At 37.9% G+C, this 26445-nt stretch overlaps 2 protein-coding genes across 2 annotated transcripts; both read right to left on the bottom strand.

Annotated features, from left to right (window-relative positions):
* Window positions 1–17382: 17382 nt before the first annotated feature.
* LOC148568900 (uncharacterized) lies at window positions 17383–19167 on the bottom strand. The gene is made up of 3 exons (XM_088484815.1): window positions 18300–19167; window positions 17682–18219; window positions 17383–17578 (listed from the first exon to the last, which is right to left on the bottom strand). Exons 1-3 carry the CDS (start codon window positions 18910–18912, stop codon window positions 17383–17385), a joined length of 1347 nt encoding a protein of 448 aa, XP_088340941.1. The 5' UTR covers window positions 18913–19167.
* A 4216-nt stretch (window positions 19168–23383) lies between these two features.
* Window positions 23384–24705, bottom strand: LOC107636920 (tetraketide alpha-pyrone reductase 1-like). Its single transcript, XM_016340390.3, has 3 exons — window positions 24418–24705; window positions 23618–24162; window positions 23384–23540 (listed from the first exon to the last, which is right to left on the bottom strand). The coding sequence occupies exons 1-3, from the start codon at window positions 24703–24705 to the stop codon at window positions 23384–23386; spliced, it is 990 nt and encodes a 329-aa protein (XP_016195876.3).
* Window positions 24706–26445: the final 1740 nt, after the last annotated feature.

Raw genomic sequence — 26445 nt, 5'->3', positions numbered from 1 at the left:
AATCGCACACATCAAGCACCAACAAGAATAATGAATCAAACAACTCCAAACCTCAATTAATAACATTGCTATTTGCAAAAGAAAAAATAAATAACGATTTAATTTTTATATTAGTACTATTATTATCAGATAACACTGTAAATCTCATTCATTTTTCACTAATTTACATTCTCATCCTTATATTTAAAAGATAAATAAAATATTATTTGTTATCATATATTTATGTATAAATATATATTAAAAATATTTTAATATATATTTTATACTAATAACTAATTTTTGTAATTGATTTTAATCAATTATATTAAGTGTATATTAAAATTAATCATTATATTTATATATAAATATATATTATTTAATTTATTTTTAGTATATTTTATATTCTAATATATATTTTATATTAATAATTAATTTTAATAATTGATTATAATGTACATATAATAATTTTAAATTTTAATATACACCTAGTTGAGATATATATCTATCTACACATTACTTTTGTGATAAATAACATTAGTATTTTTCTAAATGGCTTGCAAGACAAGAACTTCTCTCTATCAGTATGTAATTATTTATTTTAACATTATGTAAGAAATAACCACAACTAGTTTTTTATTTATAATATTATTTAATATTATATGAAAATTATAATTGTTTTTTATGTTATATGTACTTAAGTAAAAATGAATATTTCTTAAAAAATCAATAAAAAAATATTTCTTAAAGCAAATTTGTTTTTTTGGGTCCAAGCGAATCATTTTAAATTGCAATTATTTTCTTAGGATTAGCAATACTAATTTTATTACAGATATTCAATTCGATTCAACTCATTTAGATAGAGTTGACAATTCAATCCATAACGAATTATGTTAAGAGCGGAGCGAGTTAAATTGTGAATAAAATCGGGTGAGAGTTTAAACTTAACTCTATCCGACTAATCTATATTTTTAATATAGTATAGTATATAGTTAAATATTATTATACATATGTATAATGAACTTAATAGAGATAGAACCTACTTTTTTATATTTGTAATTTTATACAAATTTAATTATAATTTTGTTTTTATTTTATTTTATTATAGATTTAATTTTGTATTTTTTATGTTTATGAAATATAGAATAATTAAATATTGTGTTTGATTAAAAAATAATTTATTACGTACAAATAAAATGGGGTCGAATTGGACAATAAATTTTAAAATGTAAGTAAGATTAGAGTTAAGAAACTCTACACTGACGAATAAAGGATTGAATTTTAAAAAAAATTCAAATATATGACTATCGAATAGAATTAAACCTTTACCTAGTCTACCCTACTCATTAATTACCAGCCTTAAATTCTACGACTTTGAGGCCATATGGCCGCTGTTGACCTGTATTTTATTTTATTTCGCCTACTAATAAAGTCATCTCAAAACTATGCATTATCATTTTGAGGTCACATTGTATTTATCATGTTTGTTTTATTTTAGCGAAAAATGTTTTTTACCTTTTGATAATGAAAGTACGCATTGATTGTTGCTGTTGTGGGCGTTTGTGGTGGAACAAAAGAGAAATAAATGTGCAGCACAAAATTATATGCATTGTCGATCGGTATAAGTATAAAAGATGTAGGGTAATTTATTTTCTGATTGCTGCACAAAGATTTCCCTTATCCAATTTTTTTCTTTTAATTTTAATTTTTAGTGCAGGGAAATGATCAATTGCATGTGTTGTATCTTCCGTTGATGGTAAAGCTAAGGAAAAACCAGTTATATCGATGATGAACAGATAAAAGAAAAGCTTACGTGAAATGGTCAATTGCATATGTCTTAACTTACTTTTATAACATCAATGTGAAAAACAATAAAGAGCAGGAATAAGATAGACAATAAGAAATTGATGTGAATTTCCAAATCAAAGAGTAATAATAAACTGTTTAAAAAATAAATCATACTCCAAGTCTCTACATTGCTAAAATTTGAAATGAATTTATTATATCATCAATTTTATCGTGTCTATCCTTAGTGTCGATTTTTTGTTGAATTTATTTTTTATATAAAATTTTAAATATTTAAAATTTATTAATTTTTATATTTTTAAATTAAATATTAACTATTTAACTTTGCAAAATAATAAGATAGTTAAACAAAATTAAAAGGATCATACAGGAGACAAAATTTTAAAGAAAAGAATCGTAATTGAGATTTATAAACCTATTGTAGAGTTTACTTTAATATATATATATAGAAATTTAAATATTCAACTTAGTATTTTTTTTTTTTAAAAAATATCAATATCACTAAACATTATTTTTACATAACTGTTACGACCTGGCCCAAACAGCTTGCGGGCCGACCCGACCCATAGACCACTCGACCCGAACGGTCGGATACGAGCAGCTCAACCACCGATCCGAACACGCGTCTTTGACAACTCTCCACTACAGCTGTATGAGGAAGCTTCGAGGAAGGAGGGTCTGCTCTTGTGGGACCCACTTCTGACACAATATATATGGGGAGGGTCCTACCCCTCCCCAAGGTACGTCACATACCATTCTCTCACTTTTCGCCTGCACACCTGACTAACTAGAGCGCCGGAGTGTCTTTGCAGGTGACACCCCCCCTCTCCACACGAAGAGCTCGGGACGTCGGTTACACCTCCTCCAACCCAACAACCCGGAACCAGGCGATTCCCCCTCTCATCAACCGAAGTACCAACCCGAACCGTCCGGTACCCGACCTACCGTACATTGGCGCCGTCTGTGGGAAACTCGCCTGAATGGACGTCGTACTGGGTTCCACAGAACCAGGCCATGGGGCCGAGCGGAGAGGGGAAGCCTCGGTAGCTTCCTCCCGGGAGCGCACGAGGTCCCCTACACGACGAACCGAGCCGTCTTCACGATCTCAAGAAAGACGCCCCTTTGGGGGAACAGGCAGCAACAACGCCAGAATAATGCAAGAACTGCGTCACAGAATGTGGAACCTGGAGTGCCAGCTGGCAGATCGGGAACATCATCAACGAACTTCCAAACCCAGCTACTCCCGTTCTCCTCCGAGAAGTCACTCCCAGCGAACCCCTAGCCCAAGATCTGAATCCGAGAGCGTCCGAGAGGAAGAAGGACGCCCAAGAAGACGTCGTGACCCCGTCATTTACACCAGGCCGGAAAGGAGACGCGCCATAGAGTGAGACCGGGAAGACGGCGGGGGAAGACCAAGGAGAATGCGGCGACCCGTGATCATGGGCGCAACCCCGTTTCATCGTTCTATCCTCGAGGTCCGGCTACCAAAGCACTTTGATAAGCCCACGGATATGAGGTACGACGGAACCCAAGACCCACAGGAGCACCTCACGGCCTTCGAGACCAGGATGAACCTGGAGGGAGTGGGAGACGAAGTGAGATGCCGTGCTTTCCCGGTCACCCTGGCGGGACCTGCAATACGGTGGTTTAACAGCCTCCCGCAAGGCTCGGTGGCCAAGTTTTCGGACATCAGCCGCGCTTTCCTAGCCCAATTCACGACCAGAATTGCAAAGGCAAAGCACCTGATCAATTTGCTCGGGGTGACTCAAAGGTCTGGCGAGCTGACCAAAAAGTATTTAGACCGGTTCAACGACGAATGCTTGGAGATCGATGGGCTAACTGATTCGGTAGCTAGTCTGTGCTTGACGAATGGACTTCTGAACGAGGACTTCAGGAAGCATCTCACCACGAAGCCGGTGTGGACGATGTAGGAGATCCAAAGCGTAGCCAGGGAATATATCAACGATGAAGAAGTCAGTCAGGTCGTGGTTGCCAACAAGCGGCAGCCCTCCTACAATCAATCTCGACAGCAAGGTGGTGGAGAAAGGCAGAAGGAGCACGCTAGAGACGGCGGTCCGAGCAAGACGTCCAGGCCGTTTCCTCGTGTCGGGAAGTTCACTAATTATACCCCCCTCTCCATCCCCATCATAGAAGTTTATCAGCAAATAGCCGAGAAGGGAATCTTGTCGAAGCCTCGACCTCTAAAGGACCGAACCGGGGGAACAAAAGCCTCTATTGTGATTATCATAAGGGCTATGGACACAAGACACAGGCTTGTTTCGACCTGAAAGACGCACTGGAGCAAGCGATCCGGGACAGAAAATTGGCCGAATTCTCCCATCTTATCAGAGAGCCGAGAAGACGAGATTGCGACCACGAGGGAGAAGACAAGACCCGCGCAGTGAAGCGACGTCATGAGCCGGAGGACAGCGAACACGGCCTTACCATAGTGAACGTGGTAATAGCAAGGGACGCGGCTCCAAGGTCAAGGTCGGCACACAAGAAAGACGCCAAAGTCCTGGCGGTTTCCTCATCCTCCGTGTGAAGCACCAAGAGGGCCCCCAACCATCTCATTTGGTCCGAATGACCAATGGTTCAATGAGGTTACGAAAAACCTTCCCATGGTCATTACGGCCAGAGTGGGAACCGGCCTCGTCAAGAGGATCCTCGTGGACACTATGGCTAACTCAAATATCATGTTCCGCAACGCCTTGGGCCTACGGGATGCCGATCTAAAGACTCACCAACACGGTGTCGTAAGATTGGGCGACCACTTCATCAAGCCAGACGGGATAATCTCCCTACCGATATCCGTAGGATTAGGACAGGGACGGAGGTCGGTAATGGCCGAGTTCGTGGTTCTGCGAGACTCCACGGCCTACAACGTCATCCTAGGGAGAAAGACTATCAACGACCTCGGGACAGTGATCAGCACAAAGATGTTGGTAATGAAGTTCATCGCTGATGATGGATCTGTGGGATCCATAGAAGGAGTCTTGGAAACGGCAGTCGCTTGCGACAACGCCAGCCTCTCCTTGAGGAAGAAATCTAAAGAGGCTTCCGGGGTGTTCCTCGCCGACTTGGACGCCAGAGTCGGCGACAAGCCAAGACCCGAGCCGGAAAGGAACTTAAAGAGGTTCAGAGTCGGTGACACAGAGGAGAAGTTCACCTTCGTGAACAGAAACCTCCCACACGACCTGAAGGAACCTCTAATAGAAATGATCAGGGCTAACGGTGACCTGTTTGCATGGACGCCAGCCGACATGCCAAGGATAGACCCCCAGCTCATGTCACATCACTTGGCCGTTAAGGCGGAGGCCAGACCGGTGGCTCAAAGGAGAAGGAAAATGTCACAAGAAAAAGCAGAGGAGGTGGTCAGGCAGACGGCTAGCCTCCTCGAAGCAGGATTTATTCGAGAACTCGACTACTCGACCTGGATGTCGAATGTAGTTCTAGTGAAAAAGCACAATGAAAAATGGAGGATGTGTGTGGATTATTCCGACCTCAACAAAGCATGTCCCAAGGACTGCTACCCCCTACCCAATATTGATGCGCTCGTCGACGCGGCAGCGGGATACCGGTATCTGAGCTTTATGGATTCTTATTCTGGCTATAATCAAATTCCGATGCACCGGCCAGACGAAGAGAAAACAGCGTTCATAACGCCGGGAGGAATATACTGCTACAAGGTAATGTCGTTTGGCCTGAAGAACGTCGGGGCCACGTACCAAAGGTTAATGAACAAGATATTCAGTGACCTCATAGGCAAAACGGTGGAAGTGTATGTGGATGATATCCTCGCAAAGACCACTCGACCTGAAGACCTCTTAAGCGACCTAGAAAATGTGTTCGCTTCCCTCAGACAACACGGCATGAGGCTCAACCCACTCAAGTGTGCCTTTGCCATGGAAGCAGGAAAGTTCCTAGGGTTTATGATAACCCAAAGAGGGGTCGAGGCCAACCCTAAAAAATGTCAAGCAATACTCCAAATGAAGTGCCCTGGCTGTGTCAAAGAGGTTCAGAGGTTGTTAGGAAGGCTTACTGCGCTATCCCGTTTCCTCAGGGCATCGGCTGCAAAGGCCCTACCATTCAACTTGATGAGAAAGGGGATATCATTTGAATGGACCCTGGCGTGCGAGGAAGCATTCAATCATTTCAAAGAGATTCTCGCAACACCACCTGTGCTCGGGAAGCCCAAGGTCGGAGAACCACTCTACCTGTACTTGGCCATAACGGAGGAGGCGATGGCGGCGGTTTTGGTGCGAGAGGAAGGAAAGATTCAGCAGCCAATTTACTTCGTGAGCAAAGCACTGCAAGGAGCAGAATTGAGATACAGAAAACTAGAGAAATTAGAACTTTCACCCCTAACCTCTTTCCGCAGATTACGACAGTACTTCCAAGGTCATCAGATAGTCGTGAGAACAGACCAGGGAATCTGCCAGATACTCCAGAAACCCGACCTAGCGGGAAGGATGATGACTTGGGCTATCGAATTGTCCCAGTACGACTTGCAATATGAACCCAGACATGCGATTAAGGCGTAGGCCATGGATGACTTCTTGGTAGAAGTAACAGGGGACTCATCCGACACAACGAGCATACGGTGAAGGCTCCACGTAGATGGTGCCTCCAACCAGACGTTCGGAGGTGCCGGGATCATCTTGGAGAGCCCCGCTAGAGTCATATATGAACAATCAATCAAGTTCGAGTTCCCGGTATCAAACAACCAGGCAGAGTACGAGGCCCTCCTGGGTGGCTTAATCCTAGCACGAGAAGTCGGAGCCACCAGGCTAGAAGTATGCAGTGACTCGCAGGTCGTCACTTCTCAGGTAAATGGAACCTACCAAGCCAGAGACTCCCTGTTACAAAAATATCTGGAGGTGGTCAAAGATTTGAGCAAACAATTCGAGGAGGTCACGATCCAGCACGTTCCGAGAGAAAGGAACACACGGGCGGACCTCCTGTCCAAGCTAGCGAGCACAAAACCAGGGGCGGGCAACCGGTCTCTTATTTAGGGTTTGGTAAAGGAGCCAGCAGTCACCCTCTACTTGACAAAGAAAGATCCCTCCTGGATGGATCCGATAACCGATTTCTTAGAAAGCGTTAAGCTCCCTGACAACGAGAAGACAGCCAAAGCGTTGAGAAGGGAGGCGGCCAAATACGTGACCATACAAGGACAATTGTTTAGAAAGGGACTCAGCCAACCGTTGTTGAAGTGCCTACACCCCGACCAAATGGACTATGTGCTTAGAGAGGTCCACGAGGGGTGCTGCGGTCATCACATCGGGGGCAAAGCCCTAGCAAGAAAACTCATCAGAGCTGGTTATTACTGGCCATCAATGATGAAGGACTCCAAAGAATTCGTAAAAAAATGCGTCAAGTGCCAGGAGAATGCCAATTTTCATAAGGCACCAGCTTCCGAGCTAAGCCTGTTGACGTCTTCCCGACCTTTCTCACAGTGGGGAGTCGACCTCTTGGGACCTTTCCCGTTTGGTCCGGAGCAAGTCAAATATCTTATAGTTGTTATCTACTACTACACCAAGTGGATAGAGGCTGAGCCACTGGCCAGTATATCCTCATCCAATTGTCGAAATTTCATATGGAGACAGGTAATAACTCGATTCGGCATCTCGGAAGCCGTTATCTCTGATAACGGGACGCAGTTCACGGACAAGAAGTTCGTAGAGTTTCTCGCCGGCTTGGGCATAAAGCAAAAGTTCTCATCTGTAGAGCATTCCTAGACAAACGGCCAAGTTGAGGCCGCAAACAAGATCATCCTGCTAGGCCTCAAGAAGCGGCTTGATAATAAAAAGGGCGCATGGGCCGACAAACTCGCCTCAGTTCTCTTGTCTTACCGAACGACCGAGCAATCGTCCACAGGCGAAACCCCATTCCGCCTGACGTACGGGGTGGATGCAATGATACCCGTGGAGATCGGTGAGCCGAGTCCACGGTTACTTTTAGGAGGGGTAGAGGAAGCTGTAGAGAAAGACCTAGTAGACGAGGCTAGAGAAATGGCCCACTTATCGGAAGCAGCACTGAATCAAAGAATGGCCCTGCGCTACAACGCCAAAGTACTCAAGAGAAAGTTCGAACAGGATGACCTGGTCTTGCGACGCAACGACATCGGGCTGCCGACTCAAGGGGAAGGAAAACTAGCGGCTAACTGGGAAGGCCCCTACAGGGTCAAAGAGGTGATCGGTAAGGGCGCCTACAAATTGGAAAGGCTCGATGGCAAGAAAGTCCCGAGAACTTGGAATGCGGGCAACTTAAGAAGATTTTACTCTTAGATCAAACACACCGAGTAGGCGGTTTGACGAGCTCAGTAAGACCCCGTTTCCCCTTTTTTACCAGCAAACAGTTTTCTTTAGTTAAATACTTATCATTGCAATAGACCTGTTCAACTGTCAATTAATGTTCACTTGTTAAATTTAACTCTCCCATTTATACATCCCACAACAACAAATTTCTTGTAATACATGTTAAACGGGATGACGGCGCGGTAACCCGGGACTGATCACCCCAGAAACCGACCAAGTTAACGCCATAACAAACGGCTACAGCGATAGAGAAGCCACGACTTGGCTTCGTCAAATTACCAACAACGGTAAACAACACACGAGCGACAAGCCAATACCAACAAAATGGTAATAAAATACGCTGCCGAATAAGCGAAAAAAGACAATAATCATAAACCGACCAAGCGACTATCGAAATAATCCAAAAATCACAATTCTACAAGCTACAACAAAATTACAAACTCTATGCAAAGGTACAAGAGATCACTTCTTCGGCATGTCGACAATCTTGCCATCTTTGATCATTTTAAAAACCCCAATTGCCGATGTGTCGAAGTCCGGAGCCACGACTTTCACTTGAGCCTTAAGGGACTCCTCAGTCATCAGGATCGCGCTCTTCCCCTGTTGCACGGTCTCTTTGTACTTCTTCTTAAACTCCTCAGCTTCAGCTTGAGCAGTCTTAGCCGATGAGACGGCCGCATCGCGTTCTTTCTCCAAAGCGACCACCCAACCCTGTGCAGCATTGAGCTGGCTCTCCAAAGTCATCTCCCGCTCGGTCAGACGGGAGACGGTGGCATCAGAAGTTTTCAGCTTTTCCTCAGCAGACGCGGCCTTCTCCTCTGCAGCTTTAAGCTCCCCCTCCACCTTGGACAGTTGCTCCTGAAGCATCTCAACTTGCACTTTAAATTGATTATTGGCCTCAACAGAAGTCTCAAGCTTCTTACGCATTGACCACATTCCTGACAGCTCAAACTCGGCCTTCCGAGCTATGGCGGCGCCGCGGAGGAGAGTGCGATACATCCATCTCGCCTGCCCCGCGAGATCGGAGCCATGAAAATGCTCCTCCGTACCGGGAAGCAGATGGGAGTCTATGGAGTTCCCGGCGTCGAAGTTCCTCTCCATCACGGTTAGGACTCCTTCAGGGCTGGAGGATGACTTCTGCCTCTTGGGATTGTGGATAATCTTCAAGTCATCCTCCTCGACTTGTGTATTGGAGGTCGATCCCCCAGTATCGACCACCTCCTCACGAATAGGAGAAAAGTGCACCTCGTCAGCAGGACGGTCCGGCATCTTGACGTCGTGAGGTGGGGGCACCACCTCGCTCCCCTTATTCTTGGGCGGGACCTCCGACTTCCCGTCGACTGTTTCCTCGTCACTGTCACTGGCCAGAAAAGTATTGTACAAATTTTCAAGACCTGTCATCTCGGTAGACATTCCCAGTACAACAAAATTAGGGAGACAAGTTAGTCGTGAAATCGGCATAACCAATCAAAGCAGCAGTAATGCAAGAAATACAAGTTAGAGCTACTCACAAATATAATTTCTGGTGACCTCCCGGTCATCCATCAGAAGGTGGAGATTCACATGGTTTCTCCCAAAAAACGGCCAACAACACGTCGGCAATCTTTTTGTCCACAGCGGACATCCCCTTGTAAGTCACCTTAATAAAGGTGTTGGACCCCGCCCCGAAACTCCAATACGTCGGGATGAGGCGTGCCCCTTCTAACGACAGCCAGAAGGGATGGCAACCTTTGACTGGACGCACCTTAAAATACTTGTCCTTAAACCCATGGTAAGAGTCCTCGAACAAGCCAAAAATCCTCTGACCCTGGGCAGATCGGAAGGACATGAAACTTTTCCTCGCTTTCCCTTCTTTGGAAGGATTCATGAGGTTGAAGAAATAAAGGAAAACATCAACGGACACCGGTAGCTCTAAGTATTCACACACCATCTCGAAACAGCGGATGGAAGCCCAACTGTTCGGATGCAGCTGCGACGGCGCCATGGAGATCCGGTTAAGGAGCACCATTTGAAAAGAAGAAAAAGGAATGCGAACCCCCACTTGGGTGAACATTGACTTGTAGAACCAAATCCAATCGGCAACCCGGGGGGAGTTGAAGTTGAGTTCGTATAGCCGTTCGCTGGGGGCGGGAACGAAAACGTCATAGTTGGCCTTCTCATCAGTCCCGCCGCACAAGTACTCGGCTTGGCAGAACTCGGTAAGCTCCTCCTCGCCCATCTGGTTTGGGGAGTCTTTCACGTCGGAGGTCACCCAAGCGTACTGGTCATAACCCATGTTTGAGGTGGAAGCTCGTGAGACGATGCGAGGCATACCTACAGTGGGGACACCACTCGGTTAGTCTACGAGGTCGGGAGTTCGGAAAAGGCCCAGAAACTACATTTAGCCTATTTAATAACTAAAATTAAGCATGGCTGAAGCAGATTCCAAGTAAAAGCCTAAAAAGCTAATGCCCTGGAATGGTAACCCCCCTAACGCACCTACTTAACACTAAGGTCATCTAGCGTACAAATCAAACCAGAAAAGCAGCATGCACACAGAAACACTGGTAATAAAGGAAAAATGAACATAAAGCAGAGAGCGAAGAGATGAGTGTTTACCTGATTGATTGTGATGGCTGGGAGAAAAGCAAGAAGGGACGAAATGCTCAAGGACACAGAGATTACAGTAGGAAATTTGAGAGGAAAGAAGGAGAAAGCAAGGAAATGGAATGAAAATGAAGCGTAAAACTAACTGGGGATTAAGAAACTGACTTGAAGCGCGAAAGGCAAGGGTAAAAGAGTCTTTACTCGCAGGGTTTGAAATGACCCATTATGAGCATTAAATGCCCAGCGCGAAGAACGAGGCGACGAACAACTATCCCCAACAACGAACAGACACGCGCGCAAGAGGCACGTCCTCTCCACGGCCGACCTAACGACAACGCACGAGAAAGGACATAACACGCCACCAATGGCCCTCACGATCATTGCTGGCGCGTTGGGGGCACTGTTACGGCCTGGCCCAAATATCTTGCGGGCCGACCCGACCCATAGACCACCCGACCCGAACGGTCGAGTGCGAGCAGCTCAACCACCGACCCGGACACGCGTCCTTGACAGCTCTCCATTACAGCTGTATGAGGAAGCTTCGAGGAAGGTGGGCCTGCTCTTGTGGGACCCACTTCTGACACAGTATATATATATGGGGAGGGTCCTACTCCTCCCCCAAGGTACGTCACATACTATTCTCTCACTTTTCACTTGCACACCTGACTAACTAGAGCGTCGGAGTGTCTTTGTAGGTGACACCCCCTCTCTCCACACGAAGAACTCGGGACGTCGGTTACACCTCCTCCAACCCAGCAACCCGGAACCAGGTGATTCCCCCTCTCATCAACCGAAGTACCAAATCAAACCGTCCAGTACCCGATCTACCGTAGAATAACAAACAGAGTAGCTATCGTAAAAAATTTGAAAGATAGAAAAAAGAGAAATAGAGTAAAAGACAACAATGACTTGAATGTTATTTTGGGACTTTTTTGAGACTTAATAACGTGTAAGATACAATATAATTGTTAAACGAATTTAATGAAAGAGACAATATTAGACTCACACTAGCGTAGTGTTTGGGATTTTTTTTTTTTTGGTCGGTTTGGGATGGTTTACTTGACTTATATACAGAATAAAAGTATTGTTATATTATATCCTTTTTATGTATTATAGGAAGAAATTTGAGAATCAATGTGTAAAATCCCTGTATATATTAAAGAGTTCTGTTTGTGACAGATTTAAGTGAGGGAGAGGTTTAATTCTTGTAATTGGGTATGTCTAAAATGAGCATAATAATTTTGTGTATATTAAATATGCTATATTTATATAAATTATCAGATTTTATTAGGACTGCACATGGATCGGATAATATTCGTATAATCTACAGTAATTATTCGCATTTGATCTGAATTTTGCGGATATTATCTTATCCGCACTATAGTAGAATTGGATTTTGAATTTGACAGTGATATCAGTAGATCCGATCCGTAGATCAGCATATCCGCACATCTCATATAAATATCATAATTTATGATATCTTGTTTTTAATTTTTTATGTTGTACTTTAACTTAAAATAATTAAATTTAGATCTTGTGTTATTACTATTTTTTTTTGTTATTTAAGAGAACTTTTATTAATAATATTTTTAGGAGTAAATAGGCTTAAAGGGGTGAAAAAATAGATTTTTTGGACTTTTTTGTAAAAACAGCCAAACAAGGTCTTAAAACAGTTTTTTTTTTTTTTTAATTATGCGGATATACTCGATCGATATTCGGTCCGATCCGATCCGCAAGTATACAGATCGAATTTGACCTAAAAAATTGTGAATATCGTATCCGATCCGATCCGTGTGCAGGCCTAGATTTTATTAAATAAAAATCAAAGACTAATATAAAAGAAGAGAATTGATGGATTCTAATAAATACAAAATATCCTAGTATATAAATAAATATCTTTTAATATATAATACTTTAAATGATAATATAATCTTTTATTTTTAAATAAGTAAATACAAAACACATAAATTCAAAAAATATGAGTATTTTTTATTCATTAAGATTAATTATTATGCAATAAAATTTTTATAATATTAAAAAATTATATTAAAATAATATTTTAAACTGCAACATAAAAATATAAAATAATTAAATTTTATTTTATATCACTCAACAAATAATTAGATTATTATATTCAAAATTTATTAACTAATTATTTTTATTAAAAATATTATTATATAATCTAACTTTTTATCAAAATATTTGTGAAATTTAAAATATTCACAATTTTTTTAAAAAATTATTCATTTATCCTTTTACATTTTTTTTTCTTTCAACGATACAATTTCAATTAATCACTAACTAATATTGGCTACCCACACCGACCATCCATTACTTTGACAATCCTAAGTTCTAAGTTTTAAACTTTAAATTCTAAATTTAAACTCTAAATTTAAAATTCTAACCCTAAATTTTTTATTCTAAAATTTAAATCTTAAATTTTAAATTATGTACTTTAAATTTATTTTATTTTATTTTATTTTCAAATTTTTTACTTGAATTTTAGATATTTTTATTATTTTTAATTTTAAATATTTTTTAGTGTTTAATTATTATTAGTTAATTTATTGACAGAAACAGTGTTGGATCTCAAAACCTTTTCCAATACAAATAGTAGTTTCTATAATTACATTAGCCGCTATACCATATCATTATTCATGCATAAAAGTTATTTCTTCGTAACGATAACTAATATATGGAAAAAGTCAATAAATAAGATAAATTTATAAAAATAAACTTGCTATGTAAAACCTACGTTATACATATTAAATAAAGTAAAAAAATTAAATTTCATAAATATTTTGAGAAAAATTATATTATATAATAATATTTTTAACAAAATAGTTAGATAACAAATTTTGAAGATAATAATCTAATTAATTGTCAAGTAATATAAAATAAAATTTAATTATTTTATACTTTTATATTAAAATTTAAAATATTATTTTAATATAATTTTTTAATATTATATAAATTTTATTGCATAATAATTAACTTAATGAATAAAAAATATTTATATTTTTGTATTAATATGTTTTATATTTATTTATTTAAAAATAAAAAATTATGTTGTCATTTAAATTAAGTATTGTATATTAAAAGATATTTATTTATGTACTAAGAAATTATGTATTTATTAAAATCTATCAATATTTTTTTTTGTATTAATTTTTAATTTTTATTTAATAAAATCTAATAATTTATATAAATATAATATATAAAATGTGCATAAAATTATTGTACTCGTATTAGACATATCCTTGCAGTTCAAGTAATAAGAACTAGAATAAAAGAAAAAGAAAGAAAAGATTAAAAGTTACTCATATAGCAAGGCCTTGAATCTTCAGTTGTTTAGTTATAGCAAGCAAACCACACTATTCATGTACAACTACAAGTGCCTCTAACATGATGAGAAGCTTCACTTTTCTCACGTCAACAAGTTGTTGTAGCTCCACAAAATATACCATTTGAAAAAAAGAGATACTATGCAAGAGTGGTGAAAAGAGTATAATGAAAAATATGTTACACAATAATTACATAAATTTTGTTACCTTAGGCAGATTCATTTAAATTGATGAAATTATTCTGCATTGAGGTTAATGAATCTATTTTATGTGTATTATCATAAGCTATATCTAGAGATTGCAACTTTGATTCTTGAGGAGAATATCACATTAGCTTTGAAAAAAATGGAATAGAATTAAGTGGTCTTTTTAACATTTTTATCATTTTTTTTATAGATGATTTGTCTGACGAATTTTTTTATATACACTATATGTTTACTAAATTTTTTTTATCAAATTATTATTTTTATCTTCTGTATGTGTTCATCAAGTATTTTGCTAGAAGATTATCTTGTTGGAGCTTCTTATAAATTCAATCTATAAAAATATTTTACTGGCACAAGAATCTTTACTATTATAATTCCTTTTTTCTTTGATTATTATAAGCTAAGAATCAACTTCTCATAAATACACATCGAATTTGTGAGAAACTCGAAAAACTCCACCATATATTTGAATTATATATTTCTAGTATAATATATTCTCCAGTTTTTCTTGCGCACTGTAGAGATATAATACTCACTTTCTTTATGCATATTTTAACTAGTCTGAAATTAGTAATTTTAGAAACAAATTCTCCGTTCAAAAAGAATATTTTGAGGTTTAATATCAAAATGTAAAATTTTAGTGCTACATCCCCAATGTAAATATTCTATCCCACGAACAATGCCAATTATAATTTAGTAGAGTATGTTCCAATCTAATTTACACACGGCATTAAACGATGATTTTTCATCAATAAATTTATCTAAAAAATTATTTGGCATGAATTCATAAATCAAAACTCGTTTATTTGTTAGAAATTATTTTTCATATGGGATGTGTATTGGTGTTTTGGCTGAATATTGGGGAGGAAGATGTTTTGCTCGTTTGTGGATGTCACGGTCAACACGCAGGAGGCGTGGTACCGGGTCCGTCAGAGGCGTGTCAGTCCCCAGCAACACACCGTGGGCGTGGTGACGTGGCGCGCATGCAGCTCCCTGACAACACGTGGTGGGCGTGTTGCCTGCGAATCAAGCAGCCTTTGCAGAGGTTCTGCACTTTCTCAATGTATTGCAGCAATACGGGGTGGGCGTGTTAGAGGCTGTCTTCATGCAAGGACAGCTCCTCCACCCCAATAATCAGCGAACGTTAGTCTTGAGCTCTATAAAAAGAGATTCTCACTTACCCTCATTTCATGTGTTAGAACTAGGCTGTTAGAGAGAAGAAGTGTTGCTCTTAGTATATGTTAGAGAGAAGAAGGTTGCTAGAAAAAAAAGAAGGATAGTGTTTAGTTTAGTGGTGTTAAAAAAAATAGAAAAAAAAATATTAGTTTGTATTTATTTAAAAAAATGATACGTAATTATACGATACTTAAAAAATATATTATAAATTATTTAGATTATCCAGTTTATGTAAGTTGATAAATTATATTTTTTTATGTATTTAAATTTTTTTAATTTTTGTTATTTAACATATAAAAATATAATAGAATTATTATTTTTTATATTTTATGAATATTTTAAAATAAAATTTTTATTTGTAAAATATAATTATATTTTATTTTATATACGTGAATATATAATTTTTTTTGTTATAATTAGATTAATTTTTTGTTATAAAAATACTATAATAGAATATATATTTTATAATTTTTGTTATGAATATACTAATGAATAAATAAATATTTTCATTTTTTGAAAATAAATATGCGAACATGTATTTTCAAAATTTTAATAAATAAATATTATATAAAATATTATAATAAATATGTAAATATTTATAAAATATATTGTAATTAAATATTGAAAAAATAAATATTTTGATAAATAAATATTATTAAATATTTTATTTAATTTGGGGAAAAAATTATTTATATTTATTTATTTAAAAAAAAGAAGTATAAGTATAAATATTTTTTTATAGTATTTAAAGAAATAAATGTTAATATATAATTTTTTTTAGAATGGAATTATTTTTGTGTGTGTTTAATAAACAATTTGAATATTAATAAATGAATAAATATTTTTTTCAAAATAAATATGCTAATATTTGTTAAATATTTTAATAAATATGTGAATATTTATAACAATATTTATATTGATGTCGATTTATTATTTGTAAGAATTATTATTTATTTAAACTAATAAATATATTTTTGTGGGTCCAGCCTAACAGGAATTTGATGGTTCATAAACTGGATCCGTCACCGACGTGGAACCTAATGGTCGAAAATTACTTATGCTCAACGGAATTCTACCATGTTTCTAGGAGGGGTGATAAGAGGATTTTATTCCTTATTAGCTGCTCTGGTGGAAAGGTGGATGCCAGAAATCACACATTTGTATTGCCAGTGCGTGAGGTTACGGTCACATTGGAAGATGTCGCTCATATATTTGGCCTATCCATTGATGGAGAGCCTGTGAGCGGATAGACAAATAGTACGTAGTAGCGACTTCCTATAGAGCCAGAGCATCGCGATATTCAGTTGTGAACCAGAAGTCAGTAGTTCTTCGAAATCCTATATAGAGTTAGGTTGGGTTCGACGTATCAGAGACGCAAAGCCGTTGGATACTGAGGAGTCCATTAGAGATACGTCAGATGCCAGATTTTCTGTTTGTTGGGTTCGACCCTATTCACAGATAAGTCAACCGCATATGCCCACGCGAAGTATTTACCATTGTTTCGCGATTTCGAACGGATCCATACTTATAGTTAGGGTCAGCATGTCTCGCACATCTTTACAGAGCACTATGCCATGCTTCACGATATGATACAAAGGAGATGGATGGCCCTCTTAATCTGTTGTTTGTTTGGGCATAGGAGCGAATGCCCTGTATTGCACCCGTACCGAGACAGACCCTTCCACCGGCTGAGATACCAGTTGCCATGAGGTAATAATTCCTATTTTAGTCCTGCGTTATTTCACGATGCATGTTTGATTTATGGTGACTTCTTTAAATTTTTTCAATGAATTATTCGGAACAGACACAGCGTGGTTATCGAAGACCTCAACGAGATTTAGGCAGGATATAAACTACATGGAGGAGGTAAATATTTAGGGTTCATGTGATTTCTATTTCCAAACATTAATATTAGGGTTCTAATATATCAATAATATGTGGCAATTTGAGTGGCGGCCGTACGACGGATTAATCATACCCAATGAGTTTCATGGACATCTTGAGGTGTGTGACATCGTTGCTCCGTTGTTGTCGTTCGAGCATGTCGAATGGTACTCTGCGGACCGAGTGATGCGTTAGTTTGGGTATGCACAGCCTCTCCCGCGAGAAGCAAGAGACATTCCACTGGACCAGCATTGCATCTTCGCGGAGTGCAACTTCATGACTGGACAGTTTTACATGGGGGTATGAATAGCGGAATGGGGCAACAGGCGAAACACTCGGCTGCGAGATCTGCACCCCCTTCTAACCTGGGACTTTATACCGACGGTGGAGTACCGGGATTGGTATGTGGGCTCGTATGGACATATGATGAGATTGTCGGAGCACATTCCTCATCATCCATATCAGCCACCAGCACTATAGCCACCTGCACCTCAAGGTCCACCTCAGCATGCAGTGTTTGAGCCGTTTCCTTATTATATACCACAGCCACCGAACCAAAGTCATGGTAGCCATCACACTCACCACAATGGGTCCACCCACCACGTCCAATCCGACGACCACGGCGAAGGCAATCATCACAGACGTCGCAATCAGCATAGTGGGCACAGTCAGCATAGTAGGCACAGTCGGCATAGCCACCACTCTTAGCACAGCCACCACTTTTAGCACTCTCAGCACAGCCACTACTCTCAGCACAGCCACCAGGTTCAGGTTCAGCCAGCATAGTTTGTGGCTCATACTCATACACATTGTAGTCAACTACTCTAGAGATAGTGTAAGTTCTAATTGCTGCGACGACCGACTTTCTAGAACTATATTCCATTCCAATCCTGAATTCTCCGTCCTCAGGATCAACAACGCCTACAGAAAGCAGAAATCATCATTCATTAATCAATCTAAAATATAAATTACCAAAAACGTATTATTCAGTCATCACGTACCTATGTTTGCATATTCCGAAAATTCTGGTGCATGCATGGCATTAAGATCCAAGTTACGCATAAAAGGTAGAACGTTCATCGGTTGACTACCCGAGGGATGAACCACTACATTCTCCGCAGCAGCCTCAACTCCCACATCACCATCCTCATCTTTGTCGCCGGCTTCATAAGTGGCTTCGAAGTCCTCTTTGCTGTCACTATTCATTCTTTCGTACACTGCAGCCCTATCATCCTCTATATCTAAATCATTTTGAATCCCATCTACCTCTACATTTTTAAACTCAACATACAGCTCAATCTGTGGCTGTCGCATCTGAGTCTGCCGGTGAGTTTGAAACATATTCTGCATACTCGCTTCGTCAATGATTGGCATGATATCAAACTGTATTAGACCACCAAAAACTACAACCGGATTCTGGTACAGAATTCTGCTCACTCTCCTCAACATACCATTCTCCATGCTTTGACAGAGACCGTTCTGAAACTTCATTAATGTCATGGTGCATGAAACCACAAACGAAAACTGATTCTGACAAACAAACCTCACTCCCTCATGAGTATTCCGTATAATCTCACCGTTGCGATACACTACCAAGTTTGCGGTACCCTCCATTACACTACCAACACACTCAAAGAACACTCAACATCACACTCTTCTTCACAATAAAAATGGTACCGAGCTTTGCCTTATATAGAGGAGAGCACTCAGCACGCCCTCCACGTGTTTCTTTGTCAGCCAATCAGAGTGAACCACGTGTCAACACGCCCCACGCCTGCTGACTCAGCACGCCCCCCACGTGCTGTAGCTTCAACTAACCAGGCTTTCACCACGTGTCAGCACGCCCCCCGCGTGGTGACTCAGCTCACCCCCACGTGCTGTAGCTTTAACTAACCAGGCTTCGCCACGTGTCAGCACGCCCCATGCTTGCCAATAGGCTCTGCCACGTGTCTTCCACGCCCCCACATGCTGCATGTAACACGTCCCTACGTGCGTGTTATAGACCTTGAATCTGACACGTCCACCAAACTGTAAATACACTCACTACACCCATTTCCAACTAAAACACTCACCCTAATTCTATAATAAAATTCTTGAGCCTTTATTTGTCTCGTAACAAAATCCTAAAAATGGAACAATATTCACATGAAATGTTCTATTAATACTTGCAACTTCATTTATAAATTCTTCTTCATTATTTTTGGATTCCTTCAATATCTTCACTGTTACTGGACGACCATCACTTAAACTTCCTTTATATACAACACTAAATCCTCTTTTGGTCATCTTTTTAACGTGTGAGCAATTATATCGTTTTTGCACCATAAACCCATTACTTTGTATCAAATTCTCAACATTGTGATCAACAATTGTTTTCTTGAATGGAATTTTTCGTAACCTCTTGCTTTTGTAAATGAGAAAGTCTAGGAGCTAGCACTTTTATTAAAATTTGGTGAGCACTCAATTAATAAAAAAAAATGAGTAATTTCACACCATTAGATGAAATTTTACACTATTAAAAACACTAATAATAACTAATTGATAGTTACAAATTACAAAACTTAGCATTGCTCTTTGTAAATAACCAAAGCACATGTTACCAAAATTCCAACACTGGCTGCTGATAAGCCTGTACGTATATATGCAATTAAGGAAGTGGAGATCAACTATAAACAATAATAATTTGAATATAATCCTTTAAGAAAAATTCTTAAGAAACATGGACCAACAAAAATTCTTTAACTGAGTTACCATGATGAAATCTAATTTGGATAGTGCCTCGTGCATTTAATTTCATCTATGCATATTAATTCATTATTATTTATATAATATTTGTCTATTTTTTAAATAATTTAAAAATCCTGAAATCTTTTTGTATACCTAAAAGAATGAGAAAAAATCTCAGTCATGTCCCACTTAAATAGAGCTAAAGGTACATAGACCAGTAGTAAATAATGAGTATATATATATATATAGCATTCTATATCATTGAACCACTCATTTAACTAAACCACTTACATACAGATCCTCTCTACTACTTGTTTCACGTGTGAAAAAAATTATTAATTTTATAACTGAACTCATAATATAATTGTATATAGCAATAATGAGTGTCCATACCTGCAATGAAGGAAAGTGAGAATGAAGCTTTAGATGGAGCTATTGTAGTTGGCTGAGAAGCATTGATGAGGAGAACATTACCCTTAGTATTGAGAGTGAAATTAGGTGAGAAATAGGGTATGTTCCCTGATAAATTGTTATTGGAGACATCAAGAACCTTAAGTTGAGATAGACCTGTTAAGTTTTCTCAGTTAAGTTTGTAAATGCAGGAGAGATGGTCTCCGTCAAATTCTGTTTGGTCAAATTCAGGGTTCTGATCTTGTTCTCGATGCACACAATGAAACTCCAGTTTTGATGACAGGGATTGTTTCCTCGTCAAGATCTCACCAACAAGGGAGGATACCGAAAACCCGCAGCAATTTGAAGCAAAGTGGTGACCCGCTTGTCACAAGTTCCTACATGGTCTAAACAGAACCCATTATTGCTGGTGTTGGCAGTAACCTTTTCTGTAATCACTGAAAATGGACAGAAAGATAACGGGAGAAATTCATCAAGGAAGGTGGAACTAAACCAGTTAACAAGTTATCTTGAAGCTTCAGAAAACCCAAGTTGGTGCAATTGGAAAAATCAGGCAGGGGACCAGTGAGCTTGTTGTTAAAGAGGTAAAGAAAGTCCAAGCTTGGAGGGAAATTCCACGGTTGGAGGTTGATGTTGTTACTTAGTGTCCCTGAGGGATGGAGGTGAAGTTGAATCTTTGTGAGCGTGGAGAGGCCGGCGAGAGAGAGTTGTTGCCTAGAAAAAGATGGATGAGTTGGGTGAGGGAGTTGTTGAGATTCGAAGGGATTGTGCCAGTGAGGGACATTGAAGAGAGTCTGAGTGCACTCTACGCCACGCCAATTGGACCAGTTGGAGGGAAACTGGAGTGGACACACAAGAAGAACATGACTGTAGGAAAAGTAAAACCAACTTCAGGTTTTGATATTATTCTGGGAGCCATTCGATTTCTGCGACCAAAATAGCAGCAAAATAACATATATTTTAACTTCAAATTTGTTGTAGTAATAAGTTTCCTACTGAACACTTACTCTTCAAAACTGGACATTGATCATTCAAGTTACCCCAAAGGTAGTGTGGATTATTGCTTTATTTTATTGTGCTTTTCTAAAGACCGTTTCAATTGTTAGGGCATACATTGACCCATGCATGCATGCCCCACCTGAGGATTCAATCATACGTGTTTATTGATTAGCGACTTTTTTTGGACGGTATGTTTGTTACAGACTTTCAATTACCTTAAATAAAAAGTTATTCTATATATTTACTAATGAATACTATATATATTTGTTAAAAAAAAAAAGCAAATATGCTAAAAAAAATAAATTCTTTAACGTATTCAATGTATAAAAAACTTGAAAAGTTAAGTTATTTTAATCTCTATTTAAAGATTACTTGTTTTCAGCAAAAAGTTTCATTTAGTTTTTTTTTAATAGTTATTTTTAGCATATTCATTAATGAAAGTGTTGTATGTCATGACTTTGTGTCTACCGTCTTCTCCTGTTGATTAAAGGTCCAACAAGAGATAATAAGCACGTTATTAGAAGGTTCATTGGATTACTTCAATAATTCAGTTATTAATATCACATCACTACTATATCAGTGTTCTTGTTTTTTGGTGGATGTGTTACTTTTAGTCCCTGATAAATTATCATCAGATAGCCAGAGAAAAGAAAATCTTGATTAATATGGAATATATATCTCACTAATCACTATGTCAGTCTCACCATTTGCATTATTTTTTTTTTTGGTTAAACATTTGCATTATTTGAACGGAGCGAAATAAGACATACGCAGGTCCAAAATTATTTAAAAAAAAAAAAAATCAAAGTGCTAGTGGAATACATACAACTTTCTAAAGTGTTTAAAGTATATAAATTTAAACTTTCATCAGCCAGTAAAGTGATGTTGGAAGGACATGTAAAAGTATTCAAGTCATAAAGAAGATAAAGGAAGACATGATGGCATGAATAATGCTACTATGAACTATCAAATGAAATAAAAGGCAACAGCAACTTATTAGCAGTAGGAAATTAAATAGAAAAAGTACAGGGCCAACATTTTTTAAAAAATTTGGTGCGAGTGATTTTATACTATTGGATGTAATTTCACACTATCAAAAATATTATTAATGATCAATTGATAGTTACAAAACAAAAAAATTACTGGCCTCCTAATATTTCTTAATTAAATAAATGGTTCTCCTAAAAACTAACTAGGGATAAAGTCAATTTTAGTCAACTAATTGAAAAATAAGTCTATTATTGAAAAAAAATTTTATTATCTTAAATTTTTAAATTTTAAAATAAAAATTAAAAAAATTAATTTAAACACTATTCAAGATCTTTTCATTAATTTACACAGTTATTTACACTTTTCTGGCACATGAATAGTAGGACACTTTTCAAGATCTTGATATTCTCTTCCCTGCAAGCTTCGTGAACCGGTGTCTCGAATTTCTTATTCTCATCAAGAACCATGTCAGGGCACAATCTGAGAAGCCTTTGATTCATATTCGTTTCTGAAGTAGCAAGCTAGTTACTAGTATATGTATATGTAACCCCTGGCTTTAAGAATTCAGACTTCGGAACGTGTATATATAAATTCTTTCTTTTTGTTTTGAGTCAACAAGAAGCAGCCTCTATTCTACTAGTTTTCTAGACATGTGACTCATCTTATTTTACCACGCAACCTTCCTCTTTTTCTTCTTTTGGATTATTTCTATCCACTGTTTATAAGGCCTAACCTAACAAGTAACAAGTACAACAACTTTGATTTCTTGGCCAGAAAGGTGGTTATAAATAAAAAAATAATTCATATGCAATTACACTGATGATTGATGTTATATAATTCATCCATGAAAATCAGTCCCATGAACTTGACAACTACTTTATTAAGTGATGGATAACTTGGTGTTAGATTACAACAATAATCATTCTGAAGCAACAATGTATAGATCCAAGGTTGATGATTAAATTGGAGCTGCAGGTTGAAGTGTGAGATGGCCTTGCTGAACAAACGATGCAATGCAGTCATCAAACATTTCTTCTATTGACTTAAACTTGAATCCCAGACTCCTCAGCCTTGATGTGTTCAGATCGTAATGCGGCCGATCTAGTTTCTGGAACCTGAAAATCCAACTAATGCTGTTTAATAATTCACTTTAAACCCAAATTAAACTTAATAAACATAATTAGCTACGAACCATTTAGGAATAGGGAGAGTAGGATAACGAGTTGCAAGCAAAGCAACCAAATCATCATTATCCATCACAACAGAGCTGCAAAGGTATCTGCCATGGGAGTCTTCATTCTCATACACAAGGATATGGCAGAGCGCCACGTCATCAATGTGAACGTATCCCATCCTTCCATGCCATTGAAATCTCTCGGTTTCACCTTTGAGCAACCCTAGCACATCAGATGCCGTAGAACACAGATCTGGCGGCAAGCTTGGTCCAATGACGAACGAGGGTAGAATGGTCACTAAATCGATCCCATTCTCTCTGCAGTAGTCCCATGCCGCTCTCTCCGCCATTGTCTTGGACATCACGTACCATGCCTGCAGTTTTTTGCAGAGCTCCAAGGAGCTCCATGAAGACTCGTCTAGAGGTACTTTTGGATCAAGATCGTCTCGGACCCTAAGAGTTGAAGAAGATGAGGTTAATACCACTCGACGCAGCTCCGGATTCTTCTTACACGAACGCAGCACGTTTAGAGTACCTTGGAGAGCCGGCTCCAACATCTCCGCCTGTTACAATATAACTTTAAGAGGAGTATTAGAGAAGTTTTGTGATTTATAATCATTAATTAATTATTATTGATATTTTTAATAGTTTAAAATTTTATTTAATGGTATAGAATTATTCATTTTTCTTGTACTGATTAAATATTGACCAAATTTTAATAAAAATGATGATCTTCTAGACTTTGTCTAACTTTAGAATGTTTTAATTTAAAATTCCTATTCACATGAGCTTTAGTGTCTATGAATACAACGATAAACCTTGACATTTGACGAAGGCTTGAGGACAGGAGAGGCTATGTGGAAGACACCTTTGCATCCGAAGATGGCATTGTCGAAGCTTCCTTCTTCCATTAGATCAGCTTGGACAAGGTGTAGTCTCTCTCTTGCACCTTCTAGACTCCATAAGTGTTCATATTTCTTCCGCTTACGTAAATCTCTCACAGTTCCAATGACATGATAACCACACAAAAGAAGCCGCTTGATAAGCCAAGAAGCTAGAAAGCCTGAAGCTCCAGTCACACACACTCTCTCTTTCTCTTTTTCCATCTTCATATCTCTCTCATTCTTATAACATGCATATATATACTGCAACTCGTTACACAAGGAGAGAATGACAAAGCTAATTGGCAATTTATTATATTCAACTCCTTGCACCAACAATGCATGACCTTCCTACCTTCGCTCTAACTATGCTATTAACCTCCAACGTAATTTTTACTGCAAAAATAGTAGAAAGACAAAAAAAAAATAGTCAGAATTTATCTTATTTAACATTCATTAATTGTTGCAACAATTAATAAATATTAAATAAGACAAGTTATAACTATTTTTGACTAATTTTATTTGATTACCAAATATTTTCGTTTTAATCACCACGTTTTTTCTTGTAATTACCAATGCCTCTTTAAATAATGGCCTATCAGTATAAGATCACTCCAAACATTGTGTTTGTTTGATTGACATTAAAAAGTGAATGCAGATATTCAAACTACAAAAAAATTCACAGTTGCCATCCACAGAGCTAATGGCTTTAATTTCAATAAAACACATGCAAATATTTTTGTTTTCTAGCTATATGACAAATGCTTTTCCAAGATGATGGTTGATATGTGACAATAATGTATACATGTTCTGAGTATCAAATGTTTGTTACAACATTCACTAGGCTTGCCTAAATTTTTCTTCACATACAAACTCTATTAATTTAATTATTTCTCCCTTCTAAATTTTCCTTTTTTGGTCTGCACGTATATCCGTCTCTTGTATATTAATTAACTCAATCATATACTTAATTAGTTAACTACTATCCTATTAAAACAGAGTTTGGAGAACATGAAAACGGAATAAAGAGCAATAAAATTAAATATTATAGGCAAAACAAAAAAGTAGTAGTACAATGACTTGACAATGATTATGTTGAGTTTAGGAAACAATAACTTAATTTTTAGTAATGACATATATGTATTTTGTTGGGTTAAAAGTTTAAAAATTGGTTTGATGTGCATTTTTTTTTTGTAGGTCCACATGAGAGTTGAAATCAACAAAAATAGGCTAAGCTATATTGGGCTGATCTTTGGACATGAAATTGGAATACGAAGCTTCAAACTTGATCCAACAAAGTCACTAGCAAAGAATCACATATGCTGCACTTTGCCTAAAGTGATTTCAGTTGGAAAAAAGGATTGAGGTTGGCATATGACTATCAATGCAAACAAATATCAACATCTAAGTCCAGTACATTGGTTTAGCATAGGGACAAAGCTTTGAAAAACTTTTTGGTGGTGCTGCTAAAACTTTACCCAAAAATGGTAAAGTTAAAATCAAATCAAAATCTGAAGTGACTTAAAAACAAAGAGCAACAGCCATGTTATTATTTTTGTGCAAGTAGAATGACTTGTTGAAGCTACACTATTTCAACCACTATCATTCAGAAAAAAACGAAAAAAATAGAGGTTACTTTTTTGTACTGCAAATCAAAGACTAGAAATTAAATTTGGAGCCAAAACTTAATATTAAGAGTGTTGATTTCGCAAAAACACTTTGAATGCATCATGACTTTGACTCTACTGTTGCTACCCTTTTCTTCAGCATCATTGTAACGTTCTACTCTAATTTTTTGCTTTGATTTTTCAGAAGAAGAAGAAGAAGAACCCAGCTGGCTTAATGTTCAAGAGTTGATTCTCTCCACTAGCTTAAGTTTTGGAAGCATTATCCCATACATAAGGATGTAATCAACTAAAAATTGAGGTGAGAGAAAGAGAGTGAAAATTGAGAGCATCATCTCAT

The sequence above is a fragment of the Arachis ipaensis genome, chromosome B4, assembly GCF_059453495.1.
Source record: "Arachis ipaensis isolate K30076 ecotype BB chromosome B4, ASM5945349v1, whole genome shotgun sequence".
NCBI lineage: Eukaryota > Viridiplantae > Streptophyta > Magnoliopsida > Fabales > Fabaceae > Arachis > Arachis ipaensis.
Note: the sequence above shows the minus strand (reverse complement) of the source record. Positions and strands in the feature narration are given on the sequence as shown.